This window comes from Bos grunniens, chromosome 3 (genome assembly GCF_055505025.1).
Source record: "Bos grunniens cultivar Pamir isolate PY7600 chromosome 3, Bosgru_T2T1.0, whole genome shotgun sequence".
NCBI classification, from domain to species: Eukaryota; Metazoa; Chordata; class Mammalia; order Artiodactyla; family Bovidae; genus Bos; species Bos grunniens.
Genome location: NC_141167.1, coordinates 12,314,995 through 12,339,286, shown reverse-complemented (window position 1 = coordinate 12,339,286; position 24,292 = coordinate 12,314,995). Strand labels below are relative to the sequence as shown.

Below are 24,292 nucleotides of genomic sequence, written 5' to 3'. Positions count from 1 at the left end.
CCCTTAGAAGGGTGCAGACACCTTTACCAGGTCCCCGAGCTCCACCTCTGCTGGGGCTAGCTGGACTGGCTCACCGTCTGAGGCTGAAGCATATGCCAACACCTGCAGTGGGCAGGGCTCATCCCCAGCCTCTCCTGCCCCAGCTGGGACGGACATACAGCATCCTGCCTCCTGCAGTCAACCCCCTGATTCTCACCGCCACAGAATCTGCCTGAGCAAAGTTGGACTAAGGATGGAGGGAGACTGGAGGCAGGGAGCCTGGGTGGAAGGCCACTGCAGAAATGAGATGGTGAGACCTGAGCCAGGGTAGTGGCTGCGGGAGTGGAGGCCAGAGATGGACTTTAAGAACTTCAGGATGTAGCAGGGACTGGACTTGGTGACTGCCTAGCTCTGGGGAGCCCAGTAGAAGGAAGGGGGCACATTTGTGGTGGGGCCATTAGCCTGAGTGCCTCAGACCTGGTATACCCAGAAGGATGCCATTTTTCTCACATCCTCCTGAGGGAGGTTTGGGATAGGGTACCTGCCCCCCGCCACCACCATTCCCCTCACTCCACCCCACCCCCCGCTGGTAGCCTAGCTTCTGGAAAGATTTGCAGCTGCTCAAATATCTCAGAAAGCAGAGCACCTGCAAGGAGCAGAGGCTGGAGGACAAGCAGAGCGGGAGGGGACCCCAGCCAGGAAAGACCCCCAGAAGAACCCTACCCCCACAGTCCCTGATGACCAGAAGCCAAATGCGGATTGCCTCTGTCTACGGAGCCACTGTCAGAGCCTCTTATCTCAGGGAATGAGGAGGGAGGCAAGGACCAAAGTCTCTGCCTGGGTTAGGGCCCCACAAAGGGACAAAAAGGGGGCCAAGGAGGGAAGGAGATCCAAGGGGCAAAGAATGTCCCTCTCCCTCTCTCATATGTGTATCCTCAAGGCCTGGCACAGACCCTGGTCCTCAGTGATATCTACCAACAAGTGCCGGAGGCGTGCATGACTGATGTTATCTCAGCATGCTGAGTGCCCACGACCTGCCAGGCCCTGTGAATGAAGGACCCTGGACCCGAGCAAACTCTCAGCCGTGACAGAGGCCAGGGGTGGGGTCCAACAGAGCCTGACCGAGCTCACCAAGCAAACAACTGAAATAAGTCATTCTCCCTTTGGGGGCACCTCCAGCCCCTCGTGTGGGGGAGGGCCAGGCGGATGAGGCTGGGGTGGGGGTGGGGGAGTGGTCTCCAGCAGCTGGGAAGTGCCAGGCAGCTTGAGGGGGAAGCGCCTCATTCTGTCCCCACGACTAATGAGCGTCCTGAAGCCTCACCTTGCTGCTCTGTCCATCATCTCTGCTCAGTGACAGTTAGGAAAGAACCTGAAGGCCCCGCCACACAGTAATAGCTTCTCTTCCACCTCCTGCTGCTATTCAAAGCGTTGGCCCCTGATGTATTCCCCGCGAGGTTTTGATTAGGAGGGAGAAAAATGGGTATGTATTTGAAAAACTCTCCCTTGAGTGATTTCTTTGAGAAAAAAAAAAATCATCCATATCAAAACAGATGCTTTTCAGATGCAGGTCCAAATATTCTGGAAAGTTCAGGAGTCACTTGCTATTTAAATCTCTTGAAAGCCGCCTAGTTAATTACTTCAGTTAGAAGGTTTCAGCTAAACTGCTCCGCACCCAAGGTCGGGAAGGAAGAGTGATCGGCACTCTTTCTATTTCAGCAAAGAGCTTCGAAAAATGTTGATTTTTCTCCGCCTGCAAAGCATCGTACAGCAATCTTATATTTGTATACCACTCGCATTTCCAACACACTTTCCTCCTCGAATTATGTCATTGCAGCAGCACCGTGGTATTTTTGTGAGGCTGGGACAGAGGAAGGACGATGCTTTGCTGAGTTCCAAAGAGAGAAAATGACGGGCACAAGACCACACAGAGAGCTGAGAGCAGGATTTACTCAAGAACCCAGGGGTTCTTGAACTTGGGACACATGCAGGTGCTCAGAGCCTGGGACCACACGTGTGGTTCACAGACACGCATCAGAGGGTCTGACACACCTGTGAAATAAACATTCTGCTTGTGTGTGTTTTTGTCAAGCCGTGGTTCTTGAATGTTAGCCCAGATCAGAATCACCTAGAGGGCTTACTGAACCCAGATTGCTGGGCCTCATCCCTAAAGTTACTGATTCAGTAGGTCCTGGGTGGGACCTGAGAGTGTGCCTTTCTAACAAGTTCCCAGGTGATGCTGTCAGTCCAGGAACTACACTTTGAGAACCACTGGTCTAAGGAAGAGGTCTCAGCTGTTACTAGATTATCAGTGGAGTCTGTGACCCAGAGGACCCAGCAGCCCTGGTTTGGGCATTTTCAGGGACTATTTGTCTCCTCCTTCCTCCCAGGGTCTGAACTGATGCCCAAAGCCCTGTCCACACGCATCATTGGTGGCATCTGGTGGTTCTTCACGCTGATCATCATCTCCTCCTACACGGCCAACCTGGCTGCCTTTCTGACCGTGGAGCGCATGGAATCACCCATAGACTCTGCAGATGACCTGGCCAAGCAAACCAAAATCGAGTATGGGGCAGTCAAAGACGGGGCCACCATGACCTTCTTCAAGGTGAGACCCTCTCCCTCCCTTCACTGTCCTTCCTTAATCACACGGAGCCAGAAATCCCAAGGGCTCAGCCCCTCCCTATTTAGGAACAATTGACTTTGGGGAGCTGTAGTGATTTGACCAACTGGATGGTCCCAGCACAGATCCTAGAAGTTTCCATACCTGAGACAAGCAGCATGAATATGCTGTGTTTCCCTAAATCATCAGAGGAGAACATCAAAGGAAGCTGGAGAAGGGGGAAGGAGAAGCATGGCCCAAAAAATACACAAACAGGCCCTGGAGCCAGTAGGCTCCCTGCCCTTGGCTTTGCATCTCAGGGGCTTTCATCTCCAGGAGGCTGACCTAAGCTTGGGGTGAGCTGGGAAACACCGAGGGGACAGCAGGCGTGCATCCTCCAAGGAAGGCTTAAAACTTGAGCAAGCGCTTACAAATGTTTACCAGCATGTTACACTCGTGGAATGCTGGTGTCCAGGTAAAGCCTCTGTCACCTGCTCAGGTGCCTGCTTTCATGGGGATCTGGCCATGACTTCGTTGCGTCTCCTGTTTTGTAAAGCACTGGCTCACTTCCTTACATTTTTTAACCTTCTACGAGAGTAGCTGAGGGTTTAGGAAACTGGCTGACCCTGACTACCAGTAGCTATAAATGTTCCCCAGTAAATTAAAGTAATAATAACTATAGTTGGCACCACTAAGAGCTCACAGTGGGCCAGGCACTGCGCTGGGCTTCATTTAATCTTTGTGACAAATCCCGTGAAGTAGGTATTGCAGTTATTTCACACGTTTGGAAACTAAGGATCAGAGCCATTAAGCAAGTTGTCCCAAGGACTCACAGCTGAAGCAGCCTGGGTCTGGCCCAGGTCTGCCTTCCTCCAGAGCCCATGTTCTAAGCCGTGGTTCTCAGACTCAGTGTGTGTCCAGATCACCTGGAAGGCTCGGGGAACCCCAGGTTGCTGGGTCCCAGCCTCTGCAGTTACTGATTCAGCAGATCCTGGGGCAGGGCCTGGAAATGTCCATTTCTAATGAGTTTCCAGATGATGCTGATGCTGCTGGTCTGGGGACCACACTTTGAGAATCACTACTCTAATGATTTCTCAGAAATGGTCAGGATTGGGACCTCTGTGGCTCTGAGTCCATTCATTCATGTATTTATTTAGTAGTCAATTGCACTCAGTCAGTCTGAAAGCCTAGGGTGTTTTCCCTTCCACTGGGTCCTGGTTCCCCATCCCCTAGCCCTTGCCTCCTTCCAGGCTGAACCTCTGAGTGATGGATTGAGCCTCCAGTGAGGCCTGAGTGAAAAGAGAAGGAAAGGGTTGGGTGGAAAGCCTTCTACCTCCTGGGCATGGCCACTCTCCTCCCCCTCCCCTGCACTCCATTCCCCTCCTCTACATGCTACCCTGACCTCGCCTGTTATGGGCTCTCCCTGGTGGCTGAGGTGGTAAAGAATCTGCCTGCAATGCAGGAGAGCCTGGTTCAATCCCTGGGTCAGGAACATCCCCTTGAGAAGGGAATGGCAACCCACTCCAGTATTCTTGCCTGGTGAATTCCATGGACAGAGGAGCCTGGCAGGGTACAGTCCACAGGGCTCCCTTCTCAAAAGTAGAAGCAGTTCCGTGCTTAGTGAGGAGGAACAAGAGGAAACAGACTCCCCTCTGGAATGCTGCTACTGGCAAACGCAGTCTTCCTGTGAGGTCACCCCCAGGTATTTATTTATAGTGAAGGGGAGATAAAGCATTGTCATAAGCACACTGGGGCTCTCTGGGACCCTGTGTATGTATTCATGAGGGTGAGCAAGCATGTGAGTATGTGACTGCATGCACGGTGCATGTAGCAGTATATAATGTGTCTATGTATATGCACATGTGTACCTACGTACGAGTCAGCCTGTCTGGGTGCTCGTGTGTCTTTCTGCTTGACCACAAGTGTCTGCATATATGCACTGGTGGGCACATGTGTGCCTGTGTCCCTGTGATCTGGGCATGTGGACACGTGACTATGTGTGAAATATGAGCTCGAGGGTCTACATGTATATATATGTGGAGAGTGCACACATGTCTGTCTGCTTGAATGTCCCCATGGGTGTGCTTACATAAGTGTGAGTGGGAGGATGGCCCATGTATGTGTGTGTGTGTGTGCGCACATGCATGCACACGCCTGCTCCTGCCAATCCCCAGGCTGCGGCCCAGCCCTTTGACTATGCCAGAGCATCCCTCATGCATTACACATGAGCCCGTCTCTAAGCAGGGCTCCCGATCAAAGAGAAGCAGCATAAATAAGCCCAGTGCAGGCTCATTGGCGCTGATTGGATGCCCTTGCCTCCCTCCATGCTAAGATGCTCAGATTGGCTTCCAAGAGCCCGGTCCCTGCTCCCCACCGAGCTACTGTCCTCGGCATCAAGCAGCACCTCCCGCAGCCCGCACCGCCCTCACCCACCTTCCCTGCAAATGGTGCAACGAGGAGGACCGGGGAGGGATGCAGATGCTACCACCCAGCTGGGATGCTGGGGCGGAAGGGCCCAGGCTCACTGGGGCCTTGGGCCAGGAAGAGCAACTGCACAGCCCCTGAAGAACCAGCTCCCCTTCCTCACTCTCCTGATCGCCAGTGAATTCCGCTTGCTGTCTGGCCACCTTGTATCCTGCTTTAATTCAAATGAAGTGCTTCTTGCCCAGCCTCCCTACCAATGGCACCAGCCATGGGACTGTTTTGTAGGCAGGGAGGAACTTGAGTGTGGCTACATTAACCACACCTTGGATGATAAGCTAGAAGCAAAGATCCTCCCAGAAGGTCCCTGGACAAACTTACTTCCTCCCTGCCCTGCCCCACCCTGCCTTGCTTAGTCCAAGCCCTCCGCCTCCCCTACACCTGTACCAGGCCTGGGGGAAGCCTCCTTATGGTAGCTTTCAAATTAGAGCTGGAAGGAAACCTGAGCTAAACCTAGAGAATCAGAGGCCCAGAGGGGCTGGGTGAATTGATCAAGGCTCAAAGGAGCTGATGTATGGTCGGTTACTCTGTCTGCACACACACTGCCCTCTCCCACAGCCCCTCTAGGGTCTTCTCCTGGAGGAGTGGGCCTCTCCCCTGCCCATGAGTGTGTACTGCAAGGTTGGCACTAGGGTTGAACAGGAATTGGCTCCAGAGGTTGCCGTTAGATGTCCTGGAGACACTGGCAAAGTCCACAATTACAGTAACATTTATTGAGCACTTACTGTGTGCTAGGCAACGTTCTGAGCACTTTACCTGTATTCACACCTATCATCCTCATGACATCCCTGGAAGGCAGACACTATTGCCACCCCCACATCGAACATACAGCGAAAGGAAGGCTCCGAAAGTAACCTGAGTTCATACTTCTTGCCTCATATCTAACAGCCGGTGAAACGCAGTATTGGGGTTTGAGCCCAGGTAGTCTGGCTCAGAGGCCTGTGCTCTTTGTCCCTGTGTCCATAGCATTTCTCCAAGGAGCCAGCTACCATCCAGGAATTCCTTGGGGGAAGAGTGAAGCCGTATCTTCCATAGCCTAGAACAGTCCTGGTACATTGTAGTTGCTTAAATACTGCACGTTGAGCGGATGCCGTTGCTGGATTAAAGGGTGGAATGAAAAGACGGCAGGAAGCAAGTAAAGCAAACACAGAAGACTGTGTTGAGGCTAGGAGCCCAGCAGGGAGCATCCCTGAAGGTTCCAGAGCCCAGGGCAGATGAACTTTGGTTCTGCGGTTAGCCTGTTTCCAGGTTAAGCTGCAAACCGTCTTAAAAAGCACCCCCTGATGGAGAGGAGCACTCGAGGCAGAGAATGCATCCCCATCCAAAGATGGCAACTGCAGGAAGTGGGGCGCCAGTCTCTCGGGGCGGGGCTCCAGATCCCTTGCCCCCTACTCTGTAGCCTGGGAGACGCGTGGCTGGAGGCAGCCCGTCATTCCAAAGGAAATTTCATTTGAAGAGTTGTCAGGGAGCAGCAAGCATCACAAACAGCGTCTCCTGTGTTGTGCTCCCTCCGTCTTGGAAGATAAAAATTAATTAGGAGATAAAAAAGGAGGCCTTTGAAAGCGCTGTTTGGCTGTAAAAATATGTAGGCAAAAATGTAAAGGAGTATGTGAGGAAAGCGTGTTCTCGGCAGGGAGGGCTGGGGAGCTTTGAAGACAGAGGGTGTCGGAAGGCAGCTTCTCCAAGGATTTAGCCCTCTTTGGTCTTGCGGTAGGAGAGACATCACACGTGGGAGAGACTGTGTGTGAGCCACAGCTGCTTAGGAAAGCGACAGAGCTGGGGACCAAGACTTCCAGGCTCCCAGGGTCCCTGGCACCATCAGGCCCCACTGAGGGTATAGTGTCGCCCCATCCTAGCAACTGAGTCTGGAAGGTGCCTGGAGAGGCCGTCCAGTCCAACTCCCACCTTCCAGTTGCTCAACAGACTCTGCCCTGGGCTGGAAGTCTCAGGAGGGTGCTCCAGAGCTCCACCTCTAATTCCTCCTGAGCTGACTGCTGGCCTCTCTGATGGCACTTAGCAGAAGCAGAATAGGACAGAAATGCAGTGACCAGGCAGAATTGGGTGTGGTGCAGCCTGGCACAGTCAAGTCACATCAGTCTTAGAGTCAGACAGACCAGGACTTGAGTCTTGGCTGTTGTCTCTGCTGGGTGACCATGGGGAAGTCACTTTATTCCTTTGAGCTTCAGTCTGCTCACCTGGATGATGGATTCTGAGTCCCACTGTGCCGCAAGGAGATTCAATGAACTACCGTGTATACAGTGGTTAGACCAGGGCCAGGCACACAGAGGCAAAGGCTTTCTTCCCTGATGTCCCTCCGTATGGCAGACCCAGAAGATGGACAAACTGGCTGGCTCCTTTTCTCCTTTTTCCCTGTAGTCCCCTCCTGAGGCAAACAGGAGCCCCCTGGAGAAACCACAGCCAGTAGACACCTGGAGAACCTCTCATCTTCCAGGTCCCTCCAGATTAGGTCCAGGGGGCATTGTGGAGGAGATTGGTGCCTCTGTCACAGGTTGGCTGTGTACCTCTGCGCAGAGCCGAGCTCTTCAGGGGAGCCCAGAAGCCCTCAGAATAGAAGAGACACCGAGCAGGTGGCCTGAGGGGCAGCAACAGGTGCAGGGTCAGCCGGAAGATGATGGGATGTTATTGAGAATGACTCAGTTACTGGTGAGCTCTCTGTGCCTCGGTTTTCTCACTTATGAAATGGGTATAACAATGATACTCCCCCCCCTCCATAGAGGTGATTTTTGAGAAGATTAAACGGGATAATTTATATAAGCAACTTCGAACCATACCTGACACAGGATATACATGCAATGAATGTCAGCTCTTTTTGTTGTTTATTTTCGGTGATACACAGCCCTGTTGAGCCCACAGATATGATTTTAGGGGCCAGATATTTCTTATATATATTATTTAGTGATCAGCATTTTAAAATAGGGAGACTTTTGCATTAAAAAGTCACATATCCAGCTTCTTGAAAACATGAAAGATGGAGTATCCCTGAACCAGCGCTCATGCAGAGACAGATTGTTGGGAGCCAGGAGGGCACTCGCCCTCTCAGCTTACCAGAACTCCATTCAGCCGTCTTGACGTATTTACAGTATCCCTGCCTGGACCCTGTCAGCCCTGGAGTTTTCTACCACTGAGTCTTACGTCATTTCATTTCTATAGGAACTCTGCACTCTAGAAATTATTATCCCCAATTTCTGGATGAGAAAACCGAGCCTTAAAGAGAATTAAGGAGGCTTAAAAAGATAGAATGATGCCAGCCATTTATCAAGCACATCCTAGGAACTTAGCTCTATGCTAAGTGTATCCCTGTTTTACCCATGTGGAAAGGGAAGCTCAGAGATGTAACATCACTTGCCTGTGGTCACAGAAGGAGTTGGCATTTGAACCCAGGTAAGTGTGACACCAGAGTCCGTGCAGTGGGGCCAACCTCTCCCATTACCTCCATCCCCCGCCTGTAGCCCTCACCTCCTCACTCTCCCTACAGGGGCCAGTCTGCAACCCTTACCTCCTGACTCTCCCCTGCACGGGCCAGCCTCAGGGCCTCATGCAGTCTGTAGAAGCAGCTGCTAGGCCAAAGGATCAGCAAGTCTGTGCTGGGAAGGTGGGCAGAGGTGGGGGCCTCAAGAAGCCCCCTGATGCCCATGAAAATAACCCAAGAGACATGATGCTCGAGTATGTGGATCCAATAAGGCCAAAGACTCCACATCCAGGGATAAGAAAGCCAATTAATCTGGGAAAAGGTCTCCTCTCCAGTATGGAAAATACCCGAGGTCTCGCATGGAATCACATTGCCACTGCCTCCCCGCATACATTCCCTGAGATTCAGTTCCCTTTGGAATTGATTTATGTTTATATATATATATATATACCTATATACATTTTCTTGTACAGAAATGTTAAATTCTCAAGATTAAATATCTTCAGTTGGGGAAAATCAATTTACTTCTTTGAGAAGGCTAGAATTGAAAGTCATGAGCCTGAAACTTACTTTCTTGCCAATTTCACTGATAAAAAAAGCCTCTCCGTCCTGGCGTGTCGCCCTGTATCAGCTGCTCCAAACGATTCCATTAATTGATTGGGTGACTGGCCCTGAAACAGCGCTTCTTAAGGTTCCCACTGGAGCTGGGGGACAGGCAGGATTGAATTGGAGCCATAGTGATGTGGGACCATCCCCTGGCGTGGTCACTACTTGGGCCAGTGATGGAACTCGGACCGCTGGTGACCCGGCCCAGGAAGGTGGGAGAGGGGCTGAGATTCCAGGAAGGGCCCTGGCTGTAACCCTCCCTGCCTCAGAGGTACCAGAAGGAAGTTTCTCAGGGATGTACTCGGAATCATGGAATATCATTTAAGGACGGGACAGAATCTAAGGGGAATTAGAAACCATGAGTGGGTTTTGTGGAAAATGGGGATCCCAAGATATGAGACAACACAGGGGCTGGCCTTTCTGGGGAGGCAGGTTTCGGGCTCATCTGCCTACAGGTGATGGAGATAGTGAATTTGTTGACATGGAGCCAGGAGAGCAGGAACTATGGAAATCAGTATCACAGCCAGCTTCCCGCTCTATTGTTACTTTTCACCTGAACTGGCCCAAGTTCTCCGGTGTCCTTTCCCATCGTCCTCATCCTGGTCCTTTACCTGCTGCAGGCGTCTCTCCTCAAAGCCCATCAGCCCCAATACCAGTCCCTCCCCACTCCAGCCTCCAATGGGAATTTCTGTCTACATTTATGATGGGGTGTTCCTGGGAAGAGCATATGTTTTGATGTCTGGCAGGCCTGTGTATAGGAGGAACTAGGTGTTGGGGTGTTAAGGAAGAGGACTCAGGGAAGGGTTTCCAGAAACAGGAGAAGTTCATCCCTTCTGACACAGAGGGAATGGGATAAGGCTCCCTGAATGGTTCATTGTCAAGATACTGATGGCTAGTTGTGGGGAGAATGAGTGGGTAAGCTGGGTGAGGAGCAGAGATGGCGGGATGGTTGGTGATGGGTAGGTGGACAAGAGAATGGGTGGGTATTGGATGGATGGATAAATAGGTAAAAGACTGGGTGGATAGTTGCATAGTTAGTAGAATGAATTGGTGTGTAGATAGTGTGAGAGGATAGGTGAGAATACAAACATGACAAAAAGAGAATAGATGGGCGGTGGATGGGTGGGTGGATGGATATGTAGATGGAAGGATAGATAGTTGGATGGATGGACACATTGGGAGATAGAAGGGGAGCCCTGATGGCCTCAGCCACTCCTAATTCCCACCTCTAGGAGAAGAAGGAGAATTTGGAAAGCAGGAGGGACTGGGATGGAAAAGGAGTTGAGGTGCTAAAATCACTGATGAGAGAATAGTATTTAGTTTTTATATATCTCAGGCTTCCCTGGTAGCTCAGGTGGTAAAGAATCTGCCTGCAACGTGGGAGACCTGGGTTCAATCCCTGGGTTGGGAAGATCCCCTGGAAGAGGGCATAGCAACCCACTCTGGTATTCTTGCCTGGAGAATCCCATGGACAGAAGAGCCCAATGGGCTACAGTCTATGGGATTGGAAAAGAGCTGGACACGACTTAGCAACTAAACAACAACAACAAACCAAGAAAGCAGAGTGCCTGAGGCCGTGTGTCCCTGGGAAGCAGGAATGACTGGACTTGGATAATCTTATTAGAGGAATAGTTGCAACTGATTATCTGAGAAAGCGACTATATTGGGAATAAAAGCAGCTTGTGTCAGCATGTGTGTAAGAGAGTATATCAGTTACCTGCTGCTACATAACAAATTACCCCAAACTTAGTGTCTTAAAACAACAATATTATGATCTCTCAGTCTGTGGGTCAGGAATCAGCACAGCATAGCTGGGTCGTCTGCAAAGGGCCTCTCACAGGCCAGGATCCATGTGGTGGCTAACGCTGCACCTCCAGGTCCAGCTTTCAAACTCACTCAAGTAATAGTTGGCAGCCTTCAGTTCCCCCTAGGCTGTTGGACTGAGGGCTTCCGTCTCCCCACTGACTGTTGGCTAGAGGCTGCCCTCTGATCCTTGTCATGTGGACCTCTCCACGGGGCAGCTCACAGCATAGCAGTGAGCTTCCATCAAAGCAGCAAGCCAGAGAGAGTACAAGCAAGGCAGAAGTCAGCCTCTCCTGTAACTTAATCTCAGATGTGAGATTTCCCATCACTCGTGGAAAAAGTGAAAGTGAAAGTCGCTCAGTCGTGTCTAACTCTTTGCGACCCCATGGACTGTAAAGTCCATGGAATTCTCCAGGCCAGAATACTGCATTGGGTAACCTTTCCCTTCTCCAGGGAATCTTCCCAACCCAGGGATGGAAACCCGGTCTCCCGCATTGCGGGCAGATTCTTTACCAGCTGAGCCACAAGGGATGCTCAAGAATAGGGGAGTGGTAGCCTATCCCTTCTCTAGCAAACCTTCCTGACCCAGGAATCAAACCGAGGTCTCCTGCAGTACAGGCAGATTCTTTACCAGCTGAGCTATCAGGGAAGCCCATCACTCCTGGGGGGCAGGGGTTAAAAGCAAGTCACTGGGCCCAGCCCACACTGCAGGGGAAGGGATCTCACCAGGGTGTGAATCCCAGGGACAGCGATCATTGGAGCCAGTTTGAAGCTTCAGACTATGAGAATCTGGGCAGGAAAAGGGACAGAGTTAGAGCAGACCCGAGGGAAAAGCTGGAGGGGGCAGAGTCTGGGTAGCAGAAGTTATCTAGAAAATAAGAGATGTCTGGAGAGTCCGAAGAGCTGAAAATCAGGAATGTTCTTAAGGGCAAGAGCAGTTAAGTGTGGGGTTGGGGTGGGGAGCATCTGGGGCTACAGGAGGATGAAAAAGTTGAGGAGCAGGAATAGCTGATCATGGGACAGGCTGAGGATAGGCAGGAGTGGGATCAGCCAGCTTGCTGCTCCAGTGGAACCCACTGAGGGGCTCCAGGCATCTGAGCCCTCCCAGACCTTCGGCTTCAGGGCAGATAAACTTGCAGGAGGAGAGTGTCTGTGAAGGTGCCCTCAGACCCTATGCCCAAAGGCGGCATCACTGGCACTCAAGAGATTCTGGGCTCAGGTGGAATCTCGAGTGAGGCGCTGCCTGCTGCTCTGGGGCTCCCTCCTCCCCAGGCACTTTTGGAGAGACAGCCCTTAAAACTAGGAGGCACCTGGAGAGTCGAAGGTCCACTGTCCTCCCAGCCCCCTCCCCCACCACTCCTGACAGTCACAGCTTCTCCCTTCTCCCCAGCCCCACACCAGCCTCTTGGAGCACACTCATGCCATCACGCACCCCGGAAATGGGCCAGGTGCCAGTCAGACAGGCCGATATCACAGACAGGCACAGCCAGACTCAGAAAAAGCCAGGGACAGTGGGGACTGCAGAGCCACCTGCTCCCCTGGGATGCATGGAGGGCTGATCCCTGCTGGGAGCAGGCAGCCGGCAGACATTAAGATCCCAAGAAATCTCATGAAGGTATGCACCTTGTTCTGCCCAGTCCTTTCCGGCAGCAAGAGACACTGAACCTCTCCTGGCCCCAGGCCCTTCCTGAGTTCCCCCAGCTGGGGATCAAGCACAACAGTCCACACACCAGCCTGTTCTCAAGGATGCTGGTTCCACCAAGGCAGCAGCATCCAGCCCGGGACACCCTGGAACCAGAGGGTGAGGGGGCGTCCAGACTACCTGCTCTGACTACCCCTACTCTCCTGCCCTCTCAGCAATTCTTACCCTGCTTCTTTTTCACTATATTGATGGAGAACAGACAGGAACCCTTGCCTGAGACAAACGTTCCCCAGGAACATGGTGCATAAGAGGGACTGCTTGAAGTGGGAGTAGGGGGCCCAGAATCCACCGAGCTTTGCCCTCCTCAGCATCCACCCACCTTCCCGGCCACCCTCACAGCGGTTTCTAAGAGGCAGGGAAGCTCAGTGGTTAGGAGCATGGACTCTGGAGTCAGATAGCCCGGTTTTGCCAGTTTGTGTCTGAGTAAATCAGGCAAATTGAGGCACAGCTAAACTCCATTCTCTAATCTGTAAACTGGAGCTAGTGATAGTACTGGGTTGGCCGAAAAGTTCATTTGGGTTTTTCCATAAGATGCCATGGAAAAACCAAAACAAAATTTTGGCCAACCCATACCTGTCCCCTCTGACTATGGGGAAGAATCAGTGAGTTCATGCAGGTAAAGCACTTGCAACATGACCTACATGTGTTTAATTGTTTAATAAATCTTAGAGAAATAAACAAATTTTTAAAGAAAAGCCTGAAGACCTCTTGTGCCACAGCAAAGAGTCAAGGGTTTCCATGTGGGTGGACCTGAGTCTGACTCTCAGCTTTACAATCAGATGCCACGTGTTTGAGGACATACCCTCCCAGGGCCTCAGTTTCCACATCTGAGCAGTGGGTGGAACTCACTCACTCTAAGGACTGTGCACAGGATTCAGTGACCCAGGCCCTGCTGAGAGTGAGCAGTGCTTGGCCCCTGTGTGGTCAGTAACTGTGTGTGCATCACCCCCACTGCTTCCCCGTGGCCCAGAAATCCAAGATCTCCACCTTCGAGAAGATGTGGGCCTTCATGAGCAGCAAACCTTCGGCGCTGGTGAAGAACAACGAGGAGGGCATCCAGCGGACGCTGACGGCCGACTACGCGCTGCTCATGGAATCGACCACCATCGAGTACGTCACTCAGAGGAACTGCAACCTCACCCAGATCGGGGGCCTCATCGACTCCAAGGGCTATGGCATCGGCACGCCCATGGGTGAGCACAGGGGCTGCAGACAGGAGGGCGGCGGGGGACAGAGGTGGGCAAGACCCCCAGGTTCACTCTTGCACACACGTGGCCTCCCACTCCCTCTCTCAGATCACCCCCTGAGCCTTGAAAGGGCTCAGCCCAGAAACAAAACGGCAGAGTCATAAGCCTCATGCGGTCAGCGCAGGCCTGAGCAGAGGAGACCCGGGGGCAGACACAGAGATGGGGGTCAGTTAAGGTCTTGCCTCCTCTCTCTGACCTCATCCCTGCTGAGGCAGCTCAGATACACTGGGCCTTCCAGAGGCCTGCGGGGACAGGGATTCATAGGCAAGACTCTCCACCCTGGATCCGTGGAGACACCATTGATGAATTAAAAGAGGGGCCTCCTGGCACTGGGGGTCCCCTTCAGAAGAGTGTGCTGAGAGGGCTAGTGACGGTGGCTAGCCCCTGCCAGGGTGTTGGCGGGGGCGCACAGATGGGCTGAAGGCCACTGATGGCCAGGGCCCCCTCTCCCCCACCCAGGCTCCCCGTACCGGGACAAGATCACCATTGCCATCCTGCAGCTCCAGGAGGAGGACAAGCTGCACATCATGAAGGAGAAGTGGTGGCGGGGCAGCGGGTGTCCCGAGGAGGAAAACAAAGAGGCCAGCGCCCTGGGCATCCAGAAGATCGGGGGCATCTTTATCGTCCTCGCCGCCGGGCTGGTCCTGTCTGTGCTGGTGGCTGTGGGCGAGTTTGTGTACAAGCTCCGCAAGACCGCAGAGCGAGAGCAGGTAAACCTCCAAGAACTGGAGCGGGCCTGGGGAAGGTACGGAACAGATCAGGGGCCACACTGGCTTCACACTCCTTAGGTGCCAGGGGCAAGGTGGTGTCCGATCCCACCCCTCCCCCCATAGCCCACTCTGCGTCCCATTCTCCAGGAAGCCCTACCAGCTCCATTCTGCACGCTTTCCCATCATGCTGGCTCCATGCTAGGCCATGCCCATCATCCCCAGCTGGACCACACACTAGCCTGGTCGGGTCTTCCTGCCTCCTCTCTTTCTCTCCACCAGCTGCTTTCCATACAGCAGCCCGTGCCCTGTTTAAAACTTAATTCGAACTATGTCGTTCCCCTGCATAAACCCCTCTAGGGTAATTGTGGATGCTTAGTGATGCTTACACAGGGGTTCATTATACTGTTCTCTTCACTTCTGCATATTTTTGGAAATTTCCATAATCAAAAGTTTAACAGAGAAAAAGAGTTAAGAGGGTTAACCCAAGCTTGCTAGGTTCACCCCCTCTGATTAATTCACGTGTGGTTGGGCAGTGGTTCTGGGTCCCAGTAGCAAATTGGAATCACAGGGAGAAAGTGTTTTAAGTGCTAATACCCTGGCCTCACTCCCAGAGACTATGTTTTAATTAGTCTGTGGTGGCCCCTGGGAATGGCTTCTTAAGAAAGTGTACAGAGTGATTTGAATGTGTACCTTGAGTGGAGGGCCAGTGGTCTGTGGGGAAGCTCTTCTCACAGGGAAGTTGAAAAGGAGACAGGACAAGTGTGGAAGGAGATTGCAGTTAAGTCTTCTGTATAAGATGCACTTACACATCCACCCAAAATTCAGTGGAGTCGTTTCTAATCAGTAAGCCAGAGTGAGCAAAGAGGAAGGGCAAAGATAATTCTTGGTGTTCAAGTTCTCACAGGTGTGAGAAAAGGGACATGTTACCACATTGCTCAGGAGGAGTCCAAGAGTGTAAGTTTCTGGAAGGTAACTCTGCAGTATGGCCAGAGTCTTTAAAGAAGGCTACATGTTTTGATCAGTCAATTTCTACTTTTAGAAATGTACCCAATGGAAGTGGCCAAAACATGTGCAATTTTATTGACAAGAATGTTCATTGACGTGTTCATTGTAATGTGAAAAAAAAATGTGAGAAAACCTAAATGTTCAATAATTGGGAATGGTTTTAAAAATTATGATTCATCTAAGAACAATCAAATCCTTTAGGTTACATTAGAATTACATTACAATTGAAATGCGCTCCAAATTCCACTAAAAAGCCTACAGGATCTAGTCCTTACCCACCTCTCCAGCTTCCTCTTTCCCACTCTCCCCTCTCTTACTCTGCTCCACACACACTGGCCACGTTTTTAGTCCCTAACCAGCCAAGCACATTTCTGCCTTAGGGCCTTTGCACATGCTGTTCCAGCACCCTGCACTGTGCTTCTCCCAGAGCCCCATATTCTTAGAGTCTTCTGGTCATCAGCTGAAGCTCAAGTAGTCTTTCCCACCTATCCCCACTCCCCACCCAACTCTATCCCATTTCAATGCTTTATTCTCTTAATAGTTATCTCTTTCTGAAACTATTTATTTGTTCACATGTATATTATCTGTTTCTATCCCATCATCAGTGTTCCCTGAGCGCTAGGACCTTGTCTGTATTTTTCAGTGCTCTGTTCCTAACACCTAGAACATCAGTGCCTGGCACAGAGTTCAGCTCAGTTCAGTTCAGTCGCTCAGTCATGTCCAACTCTTTGTGACCCCATGGACTGCAGCACACCAGGCCTCCCTGTCCTTCACCAACCCCAGAGTTTACTCAAACTCATGGCCATTGAGTCAGTGATGCCATCCGACCATCTCATCCTCTGTCATCCCCTTCTCCTCCCGCCTTCAATCTTTCCCAGCATCAGGGTCTTTTCAAATGAGTCAGTTCTTCGTATCAGGTGGCCAAAGCACTGGAGTTTCAGCTTCAACATCAATCCTTCCAATGACTATTCAGGACTGATTTCCTTTAGGATGGACTGGTTGGATCTCCTTGCAGTCCAAGGGACTTTCAAGAGTCCAACAGTTCAAAAACATCAATTCTTCAGCGCTCAGCTTTCTTTATAGTCCAACTCTCACATCCATACATGACCACTGGAAAAACCATAGCTTTGACTAGATGGACCTTTGTTGACAAAGTAATGTCTCTGCTTTTTAATGTACTGTCCAGGTTGGTCATAACTTTTCTTTCAAGGAGCAAGCATCTTTTAATTTCATGGCTGCAGTCACCATCTGCAGTGATTTTGGAGCCCAAAAAGAAAAGTCGGACACTGTTTCCACTGTTTCCCCATCTATTTGCCATGAAGCGATGGGACCAGATGCCATGGATCTTAGTTTTTTGAATGTTGAGCTTTAAGCCCACTTTTTCACTCTCCTCTTTCACTTTCATCAAGAGGCTCTTTAGTTCTTCTTCACTTTCTGCCATAAGGGTGGTGCTATCTGCATATCTGAGGTTCTTGATATTTCTCCTGGCAATCTTGATTCCAGCTTGTGCTTCATCCAGCCCAGCAATTCTCATGATGTACTCTGCATATAAGTTAAATAAGCAGGGTAACAATATACAGCCTTGACGTACTCCTTTTCCTATTTGGAACCAGTCTGTTGTTTCATGTCCAGTTCTAACTGTTGCTTCCTGACCTGCATACAGATTTCTCAAGAAGCAGGTTGGGTGGTCTGGTATTCCCATCTCTTTAAGAATCTTCCACAGTTTGTTGCGATCCACGCAGTCAAAGGCTTTGATGTAGTCAATAAAGCAGAAATAGATGTTTTTCTGGAATCCTCTTGCTTTTATCAATGATCCAACAGATGTTGGCAATTTGATCTCTGGTTCCTCTGCCTTTTCTAAATCCAGCTTGAACATCTGGAAGTTCACGGTTCACATACTGTTGAAGCCTGGCTTGGAGAATTTTAAGCATTTCTTTACTAGAGTATGAGATGAGTACAATTGTGTGGTAGTTTGAACATTCTTTGGTATTGCCTTTCTTTGGGATTGGAATGAAAACTGACCTTTTCCAGTCCTGTGGCCACTGCTGAGTTTTCCAAATTTGCTGGCATATTGAGTGCAGCACTTTCACAGCATCATCTTTCAGGATTTGAAATAGCTCAACTGGAATTCCATCACCTCCACTAGCTTTGTTCGTAGTGATGCTTCCTAAGGCCCCCTTGACTTTGCACTCCAGGATGTCAGGCTCTAGGTGAGTGATCACACCATTGTGGTTATCTGGGTCATGAAGATCTTTTTTGTACAGTTCTTCTGTGTATTCTTGTCACCTCTTCTTAATATCTTCTGCTTCCGTTAGGTCCATACCATTTCTGTCCTTTTTTGTGCCCATCTTTGCATGAAATATTCCCTTGGTATCCCTAATTTTCTTGAAGAGATCTCTAGTCTTTCCCATTCTATTGTTTTCCTCTATTTCTTTGCATTGATCACTGAGGAAGACTTTCTTATCTCTCCTTGTTATTCTTTGGAACTCTGCATTCAAATAGGTATATCTTTCCTTTTCTCCTTTGCTTTTCATTTCTCTTCTACTCACAGCTATTTGTAAGGCCTCATCAGACAACCATTGCCTTTTTGCGTTTCTTTTTCTTGGGGATGGTCTTGATCCCTGTCTCCTGTACAATGTCATGAACCTCCGTCCATAGTTCTTCAGGTACTCTGTCTATCATATCTAATTCCTTGAATCTGTTTCTCACTTCCACTGTATAATCATTAAGGGATTTGACTTAGGTCGTACCTGAATGGTCTAGTGGTTTTCCCTACTTTCTTCAATTTAAGTCTGAATTTGGCAATAAGAAGTTCATGATCTGAGCCACAGTCAGATCCTAGTCTTGTTTTTGCTGACTGTATAGGGCTTCTCCATCTTTGGCTGCAAAGAATATAATCAATCTGATTTCAGTGTTGACCATCTGGTGATATCCATGTGTAGAGTCGTCTCTTGTGTTGTTGGAAGAGGGTGTTTGCTATGACCAGTGTGTTCTCTTGGCAAAACTCTATTAGCCTTTGCCCTGCTTCATTCCGTATTCCAAGGCCAAATTTGCCTGTTACTCCAGATGTTTCTTGACTTCCTACTTCTGCATTCCAGTTACCTATAATGAAAAGGACATCTTTTGGGGGTGTTAGTTCTAGAAGGTCTTGTAGGTCTTCATAGAACCATTCAACTTCAGCTTCTTAAGCATTACTGGTCAGGGCTTGGATTACCGTGATACTGAATGCTTTGCCTTGGAAATGAACAGAGATCATTCTGTCGTTTTTGATACTGCATCCAAGTACTTCATTGGACTCTTTTGTTGATCATGATGGCTACTCCATTTCTTCGAAGGGATTCTTGCCCACAGTAGGAGATATGATGGTCATCTGAGTTAAATTCACCCATTCCAGTCCATCTTAGTTCACTGATTCCTAGAATGTCGACGTTCACTCTTGCCATCTCCTGTTTGACCACTTCCAATTTGCCTTGATTCATGGACCCAACATTCCAGGTTCCTATGCAATATTGCTCTTTACAGCATTGGACTTTACTTCTATCATCAGTCACATCCACAACTGGGTGTTGTGTTTGCTTTGGCTCCATCTCTTCATTATTTCTGGAATTATTTCTCCACTGATCTCCAGTAGAATATTGGGCACCTACTGAACTGGGGAGTTCATCTTTCAGTGTCACATGGACTACAGCCTTGTATAACTCAATGAAACTATGAGTCATGCTGTGTAGGGCCACCCAAAACAGATCATGGTGGAGAGTTCTGACAAAACATGATCCACTGGAGAAGGGAATGGCAAACCACTTCAGTATTCTTGCCTTGAGAACCCCACGAACAGTATAAACAGTATGAAAATGGCACAGAGTAGGTCTCGGTAAATAGTTGCAGAATGAAAAGGGGAGGAAAGGAGGGAAGATGTCCTGCATTTAGTGGAGGAACAAGAGGAAGCTTGGTGAGGTCACACGGAGGGTAAGAGACAGAATTCAAAGCCAAGTCCTCGTTCCCCAGTACCATATGACCTAACTACAACCTATCTGAGTGCTGATGCCCAGGCCTCCCCGGGCAAGTTGAGGCATTGACAGCCTGCTGCCTTCTCGACAAGCCATGGGACAGCCTCTGGCAGCTGGTCTCGTAGAAGCCACTGCCATCAGATACCTGTGGGCAGTGCTGCACTTGAGCTGTCCCTCTTGGATGCCCACAGGGACCCAAGCCAGCAAAAGCCCTACAGGGACTACCTTCCCAGTGAGAAATCTGTACTAGACTTTCCTGAATGGGAGCAAAGTGACTCCTCCCTTCAGTGGGAACCCCTTTCACAGAGGTTATCCATATATTCATCAAGTGTTTCTTAAGCCCTGACTCTGAGCCAGGCCTAGAGCTGGAGGCTGGGCTCATAGGATGAAACTGCTGGTTCCTGCCCTCAGAAGCTAGTGGAGAAAAGTCAGGCAGGTGAACTACTCAGACTTTAATGTGCATGCCAGTCAGAACCACAGTTTGTTCATCAGTAAAATGGGGCTAAGATGATATCACCTTAGATTCCAACAAGGACGTGATGCTTTCTGGGCTGCTCTCCAAACTACCTGGGCTTCCCTAGTGGTTCAGTGGTAAAGAACCCACCTGCCAATGCAAGAAATGAGGTTCAATCCCTGGGTTGGAAAGATCCCCTGGAGAAGGAAATGGCAACCCACTCCAGTATTCTTGCCCAGGAAATCCCATGGACAGAGGAGCCTGGCAGTCCATGTGGTTGCAAAAGAGTTGGACACAACTTAGCGACTAAACAACAACAACTCACACTAATCACCTTGCAGTGGGCAGAGGGCAGGTGGCGAAAAGGTGTGAAGGAAACCTGGAGGCCTTAGCACAGGCTCTGGGAGGAAGGGGAGGAGTTGGCTGGAGTTCCATGGCCAGGCCTCACCCCTGTGCTCCTTTCCCTCCCACCCCCGACCCCAGCGTTCCTTCTGCAGCACCGTGGCTGACGAGATCCGCTTCTCCCTTACCTGCCAGCGTCGGGTCAAGCACAAGCCACAGCCTCCCATGATGGTCAAGACTGACGCCGTCATCAACATGCACACATTCAATGATCGCCGGCTTCCAGGCAAAGACAGCATGACCTGCAGCACATCATTGGCCCCCGTGTTCCCCTAGGCACAGGTGGGGTGGGGACCGCCGGCCTGGGGGCAGGGTGGAGGAAAGCAAAGGAGACTGGAAGAACATCCCCAAGCCCCACACTGGACTTGGGGACCAGAGCTGCTGCCTGCCTGTTGGGCCAAGAGCCCTCTGCCCTTACCTACCAGGAAACCAGCAGGCCCCCAGGCCAGCTGCTTGGGCTTCACCCTCCTCTTGTTTCTTCTGTGGGTTTCTAAAGCTGCCAGCCAAGACAGCCAAGGCCAAAGGAAGCACATGCCTCTCTCAGGCCAAATTCACCTGCCCCTCAACTCTCTTCTATAGTCAGAAGTTTCTACCATGGCCCTGCAGGGGCCAAAGAAAACAGGAAACAGCTCTCATGTTGCCGCTCCTTCCCCACGAGGGCAGGCCTCCTGGAACTTGACTATGAGACCAGAGACACAGACCTTGGGTACCGAAAAGGATGTTATCGTTTGGCTGCCGATGGGAGCTGAAGCTGGAGGACAGCCACCCCACATGCCTGGTCAGAAGGAAGAACTCATCCCCCAGGGGCTGCTCACATGGTCCTCATCTCCTGGACTTGACACCACCCATGGTGGAGCCCCTGTTTGGGCAAAGTTAAAGGCAGGAGCCTCGCAGGGAAAAAGAGGAGTTTGGAGTCTGGGAGAGAGGAGGATGCACAGAGAATGCCAATTTGAATTCTTCCGGACAATGTCCCAAAGGGTCCCGCTCCTCTAGAAGGTCTCTAGGAGTGGGAGAGTGGTCAGAGCAAATTCTCCTCCCCATTGTGACCGGAGGAGAAAGGACCCGCGGGATCTCTCGCAAAGGATGCCCGGAGACTCGGCCAGAGGAACAGTGGATTCCATGGAAATCCCACAGGCCCTTGAGCCATTGGATTTTATTTTGCTGGTTTCCAAGCTGTTTTCTAAACCCCAGTGGCATTAGGACGCTTGAGCTCTTTGCCATCTACTCTTCAGCAGCTCCCCATTCCTGGCCAGTTGACCTTGACCGTCTTCTGTCATCATGGAAGGAGGAAAGTAGCCTAGATTGACGTGAACATTGTCACCTTCCTCCAAGGAGGATCAAGTCCACGGCACAGGCTCACTTTGGGGTAGATGGGGAAAGCTGGATTGGGGGGCGCTTAAAGAACTCCATGCCTCCTGGACTTGTCAAACCTGAAGATGCCCCCCAGAGAAAGAAAATTTCCAGGGAGCAGAATAGCCTCCCTGGTAGAGGCCCCTGGAGTGGGGAGGCTGAAGCTGCCTCCTGGAGGATTAACCAAAGACCCCACACAGAGATACAAGGTTGTGGTGGCCCCTGGTCTCTTGTCCAGAGGAGCTGGGACCTTGTGGGGTTTGGGGGTTCAGCAGAGGAGGTGCAGCGAGGGGTGGGCCAGGTGATATGTGGGTTCCAGCCAGCTGGGACAGATACTCTAGGTCTGAGACGTAAGATTCTGGGAGGAGAACGAGACGTGGAGGGATTAGGAACAAAGTGTCCTTAAAGAGAGCATGATGAGGCCAGCAAGGCTGCCCATGGCCAAGGGCAGAGGGCAGGCTTTGTGCCAGGGAAAGGGGGCTGGAAATCTGTACAGAGACCAGGAGACACCAGCCAGCCACCCCCTGCCGCTCTTCTGCTACTGCTTGGGACCCTGGTTAAGAAAAGAGTCACATTTAGGTCTCAAGAACCTTCTCAGCTGGGGTGAAGGGTAATCTCTAACTCTCCTCAGGAGTCCCAAAGCAGGAGAGCACAGTGGACACATGGGATAACTATCGTCCCTTCTCCAAACTGGGCCAAACCAGCTGGTTCCCAGGGCCACAGCAGTTCTGACAGGCTGTGAGCACTGGAGGTGGGAGAAGAGGGATGGAATGCCACGTGGCCAACACACATCATGATAGGAAAAGCCATGCTGTTGTGAGCTCCTGGATGTAGGAATGTATGTGTGTCTGTGTGTGCGTGCGCATATATGTGTATCTTCATATGTCTGATCTTTGGGGGCTGGGCATGAAGGATAAATGAGGGCATGTAACAGAGTCCTGGGCATGCAATAATAGGAGAATCCTTTGGGTTCTGATGTGTGTGTGTGTGCACGTGTGTGTGAATTTGGGGTGAAGGAGATAAATCTGGACAAGCAGCAGGACCCCATACATGTAAAAACAGGAGAAGCCATGCCATATTGGGGTTCTGGTGAGTATACATATGTATACATATGTGAACAACTGTGTATGCTTATGTGTGTGTGTGTGTGCGCGCTTTTGTGCACCTAATGGCAGAGGGTGGAGGACAAGATAAAATATGTTTTAATGGAGAAGCTACTGCTGCTGCTAAGTTGCTTGAGTCATGTCCGACTCTGTGCGACCCCATAGACGCCAGCCCACCAGGCTCCCCCGTCCCTGGGATTCTCCAGGCAAGAACACTGGAGTGGGTTGCCATTTCCTTCTCCAATGCATGAAAGTGAAAAGTGAAAGTGAAGTTGCTCAGTCATGTCCGACTCTTCGCAACCCCATGGACTGCAGCCCACCAGGCTCCTCTGTCCATGGGATTTTCCAGGCAAGAGTACTGGAGTAGGGTGCCATTGCCTTCTCCATAGCGACCCCATGGATTGCAGCCTAACAGGCTCCTCCATCCATGGGATTTTCCAAGCAAGAGTACTGGAGTAGGGTGCCATTGCCTTCTCCATAGCGACCCCATGGATTGCAGCCTAACAGGCTCCTCCGTCCATGGGATTTTCCAAGCAAGAGTACTGGAGTGGGGTGCCATTGCCTTCTCCAATGGAGAAGCTAAATAAGTTTAAATGGAGAAGCCATGTCATCCAGGGGTCTGTTTGTGAGCACGTGTGCATGTGTGTGTGCAGTGGAGGGAACTAGACCGGTGCACAGCACAAGGGAGTGCATGTTGTATGTGAGGAGCCACGTGGGCCTGGACTTCATGTGTGTGTGTTCACATATGTGTGTTCAAAGGTGCACATATGTTCCAGCTCACAATAGGAGCAGAAATGGACAATCAGGAAGGGAACTAGAGTCTGGGTACACTTCTGCCATGGAGAGAGGTCATTTGTCACAAAGATTTGCTGAGATTACATAGGCCTGGGGAGACTGGCCAAGTGGGGAGGAAACTCTTTAGGGACCCACAGCTCGTGACTCCTTTGCTCTCTGTGGAGTGTCCTATTTGAAGGGAAAATGACTGTTTTGGGCAATTTCCAGATAACCAGATTCTGATGAAGGTATTTGCCAATTTTTTCTCACCAATCACAGACATGAGCCACTCTCTTTATGTGGTCTACTTTCATAGCACACGCCCATGTCCATGTTCGTATTACACACTCGACCGTGTGTGTGCTTCTGTGTGTGACACGCCATGAACGTGTCATTTCTTCTGAGGCTATGCACATATATAGACTGTGATGGCAGGAAGACTAGGAGGTGGTGGGGTAGGAAGAACGTCATCAAAGGAGGGGAGGAAGGTGGAACTCAGTGGCACAATTCCATTAGGGAAATCCCCTGAAAGGGACTGAAAGTATTTCTCAAGTCCTACATGGAGATGGGAGGACACGCAGCCTGATATCGCCTTCCATTCGAGCCTTATGTCCGTGTGTGGATAATGGCTCCAACTCTG

The 24,292-nt window shown here is 50.7% G+C and overlaps 1 protein-coding gene across 2 annotated transcripts in view; it reads left to right on the top strand.

Moving 5' to 3' along the window:
* GRIK3 (glutamate ionotropic receptor kainate type subunit 3) overlaps positions 1-23,942 on the top strand; it is a 248,779-nt gene extending 224,837 nt beyond the window's left edge. For both annotated transcript variants that reach the window (XM_086394212.1, XM_086394211.1), the window contains exons 13-16: positions 2,367-2,584; positions 13,571-13,793; positions 14,307-14,557; positions 20,507-23,942. In XM_086394212.1, coding sequence (XP_086250338.1) covers positions 2,367-2,584; positions 13,571-13,793; positions 14,307-14,557; positions 20,507-20,701 — 887 coding nt within the window. In that variant the 3' untranslated portion in view covers positions 20,702-23,942. The remainder of the gene's footprint in view (positions 1-2,366; positions 2,585-13,570; positions 13,794-14,306; positions 14,558-20,506) is intronic.
* The last annotated feature ends 350 nt before the right edge of the window (positions 23,943-24,292 follow it).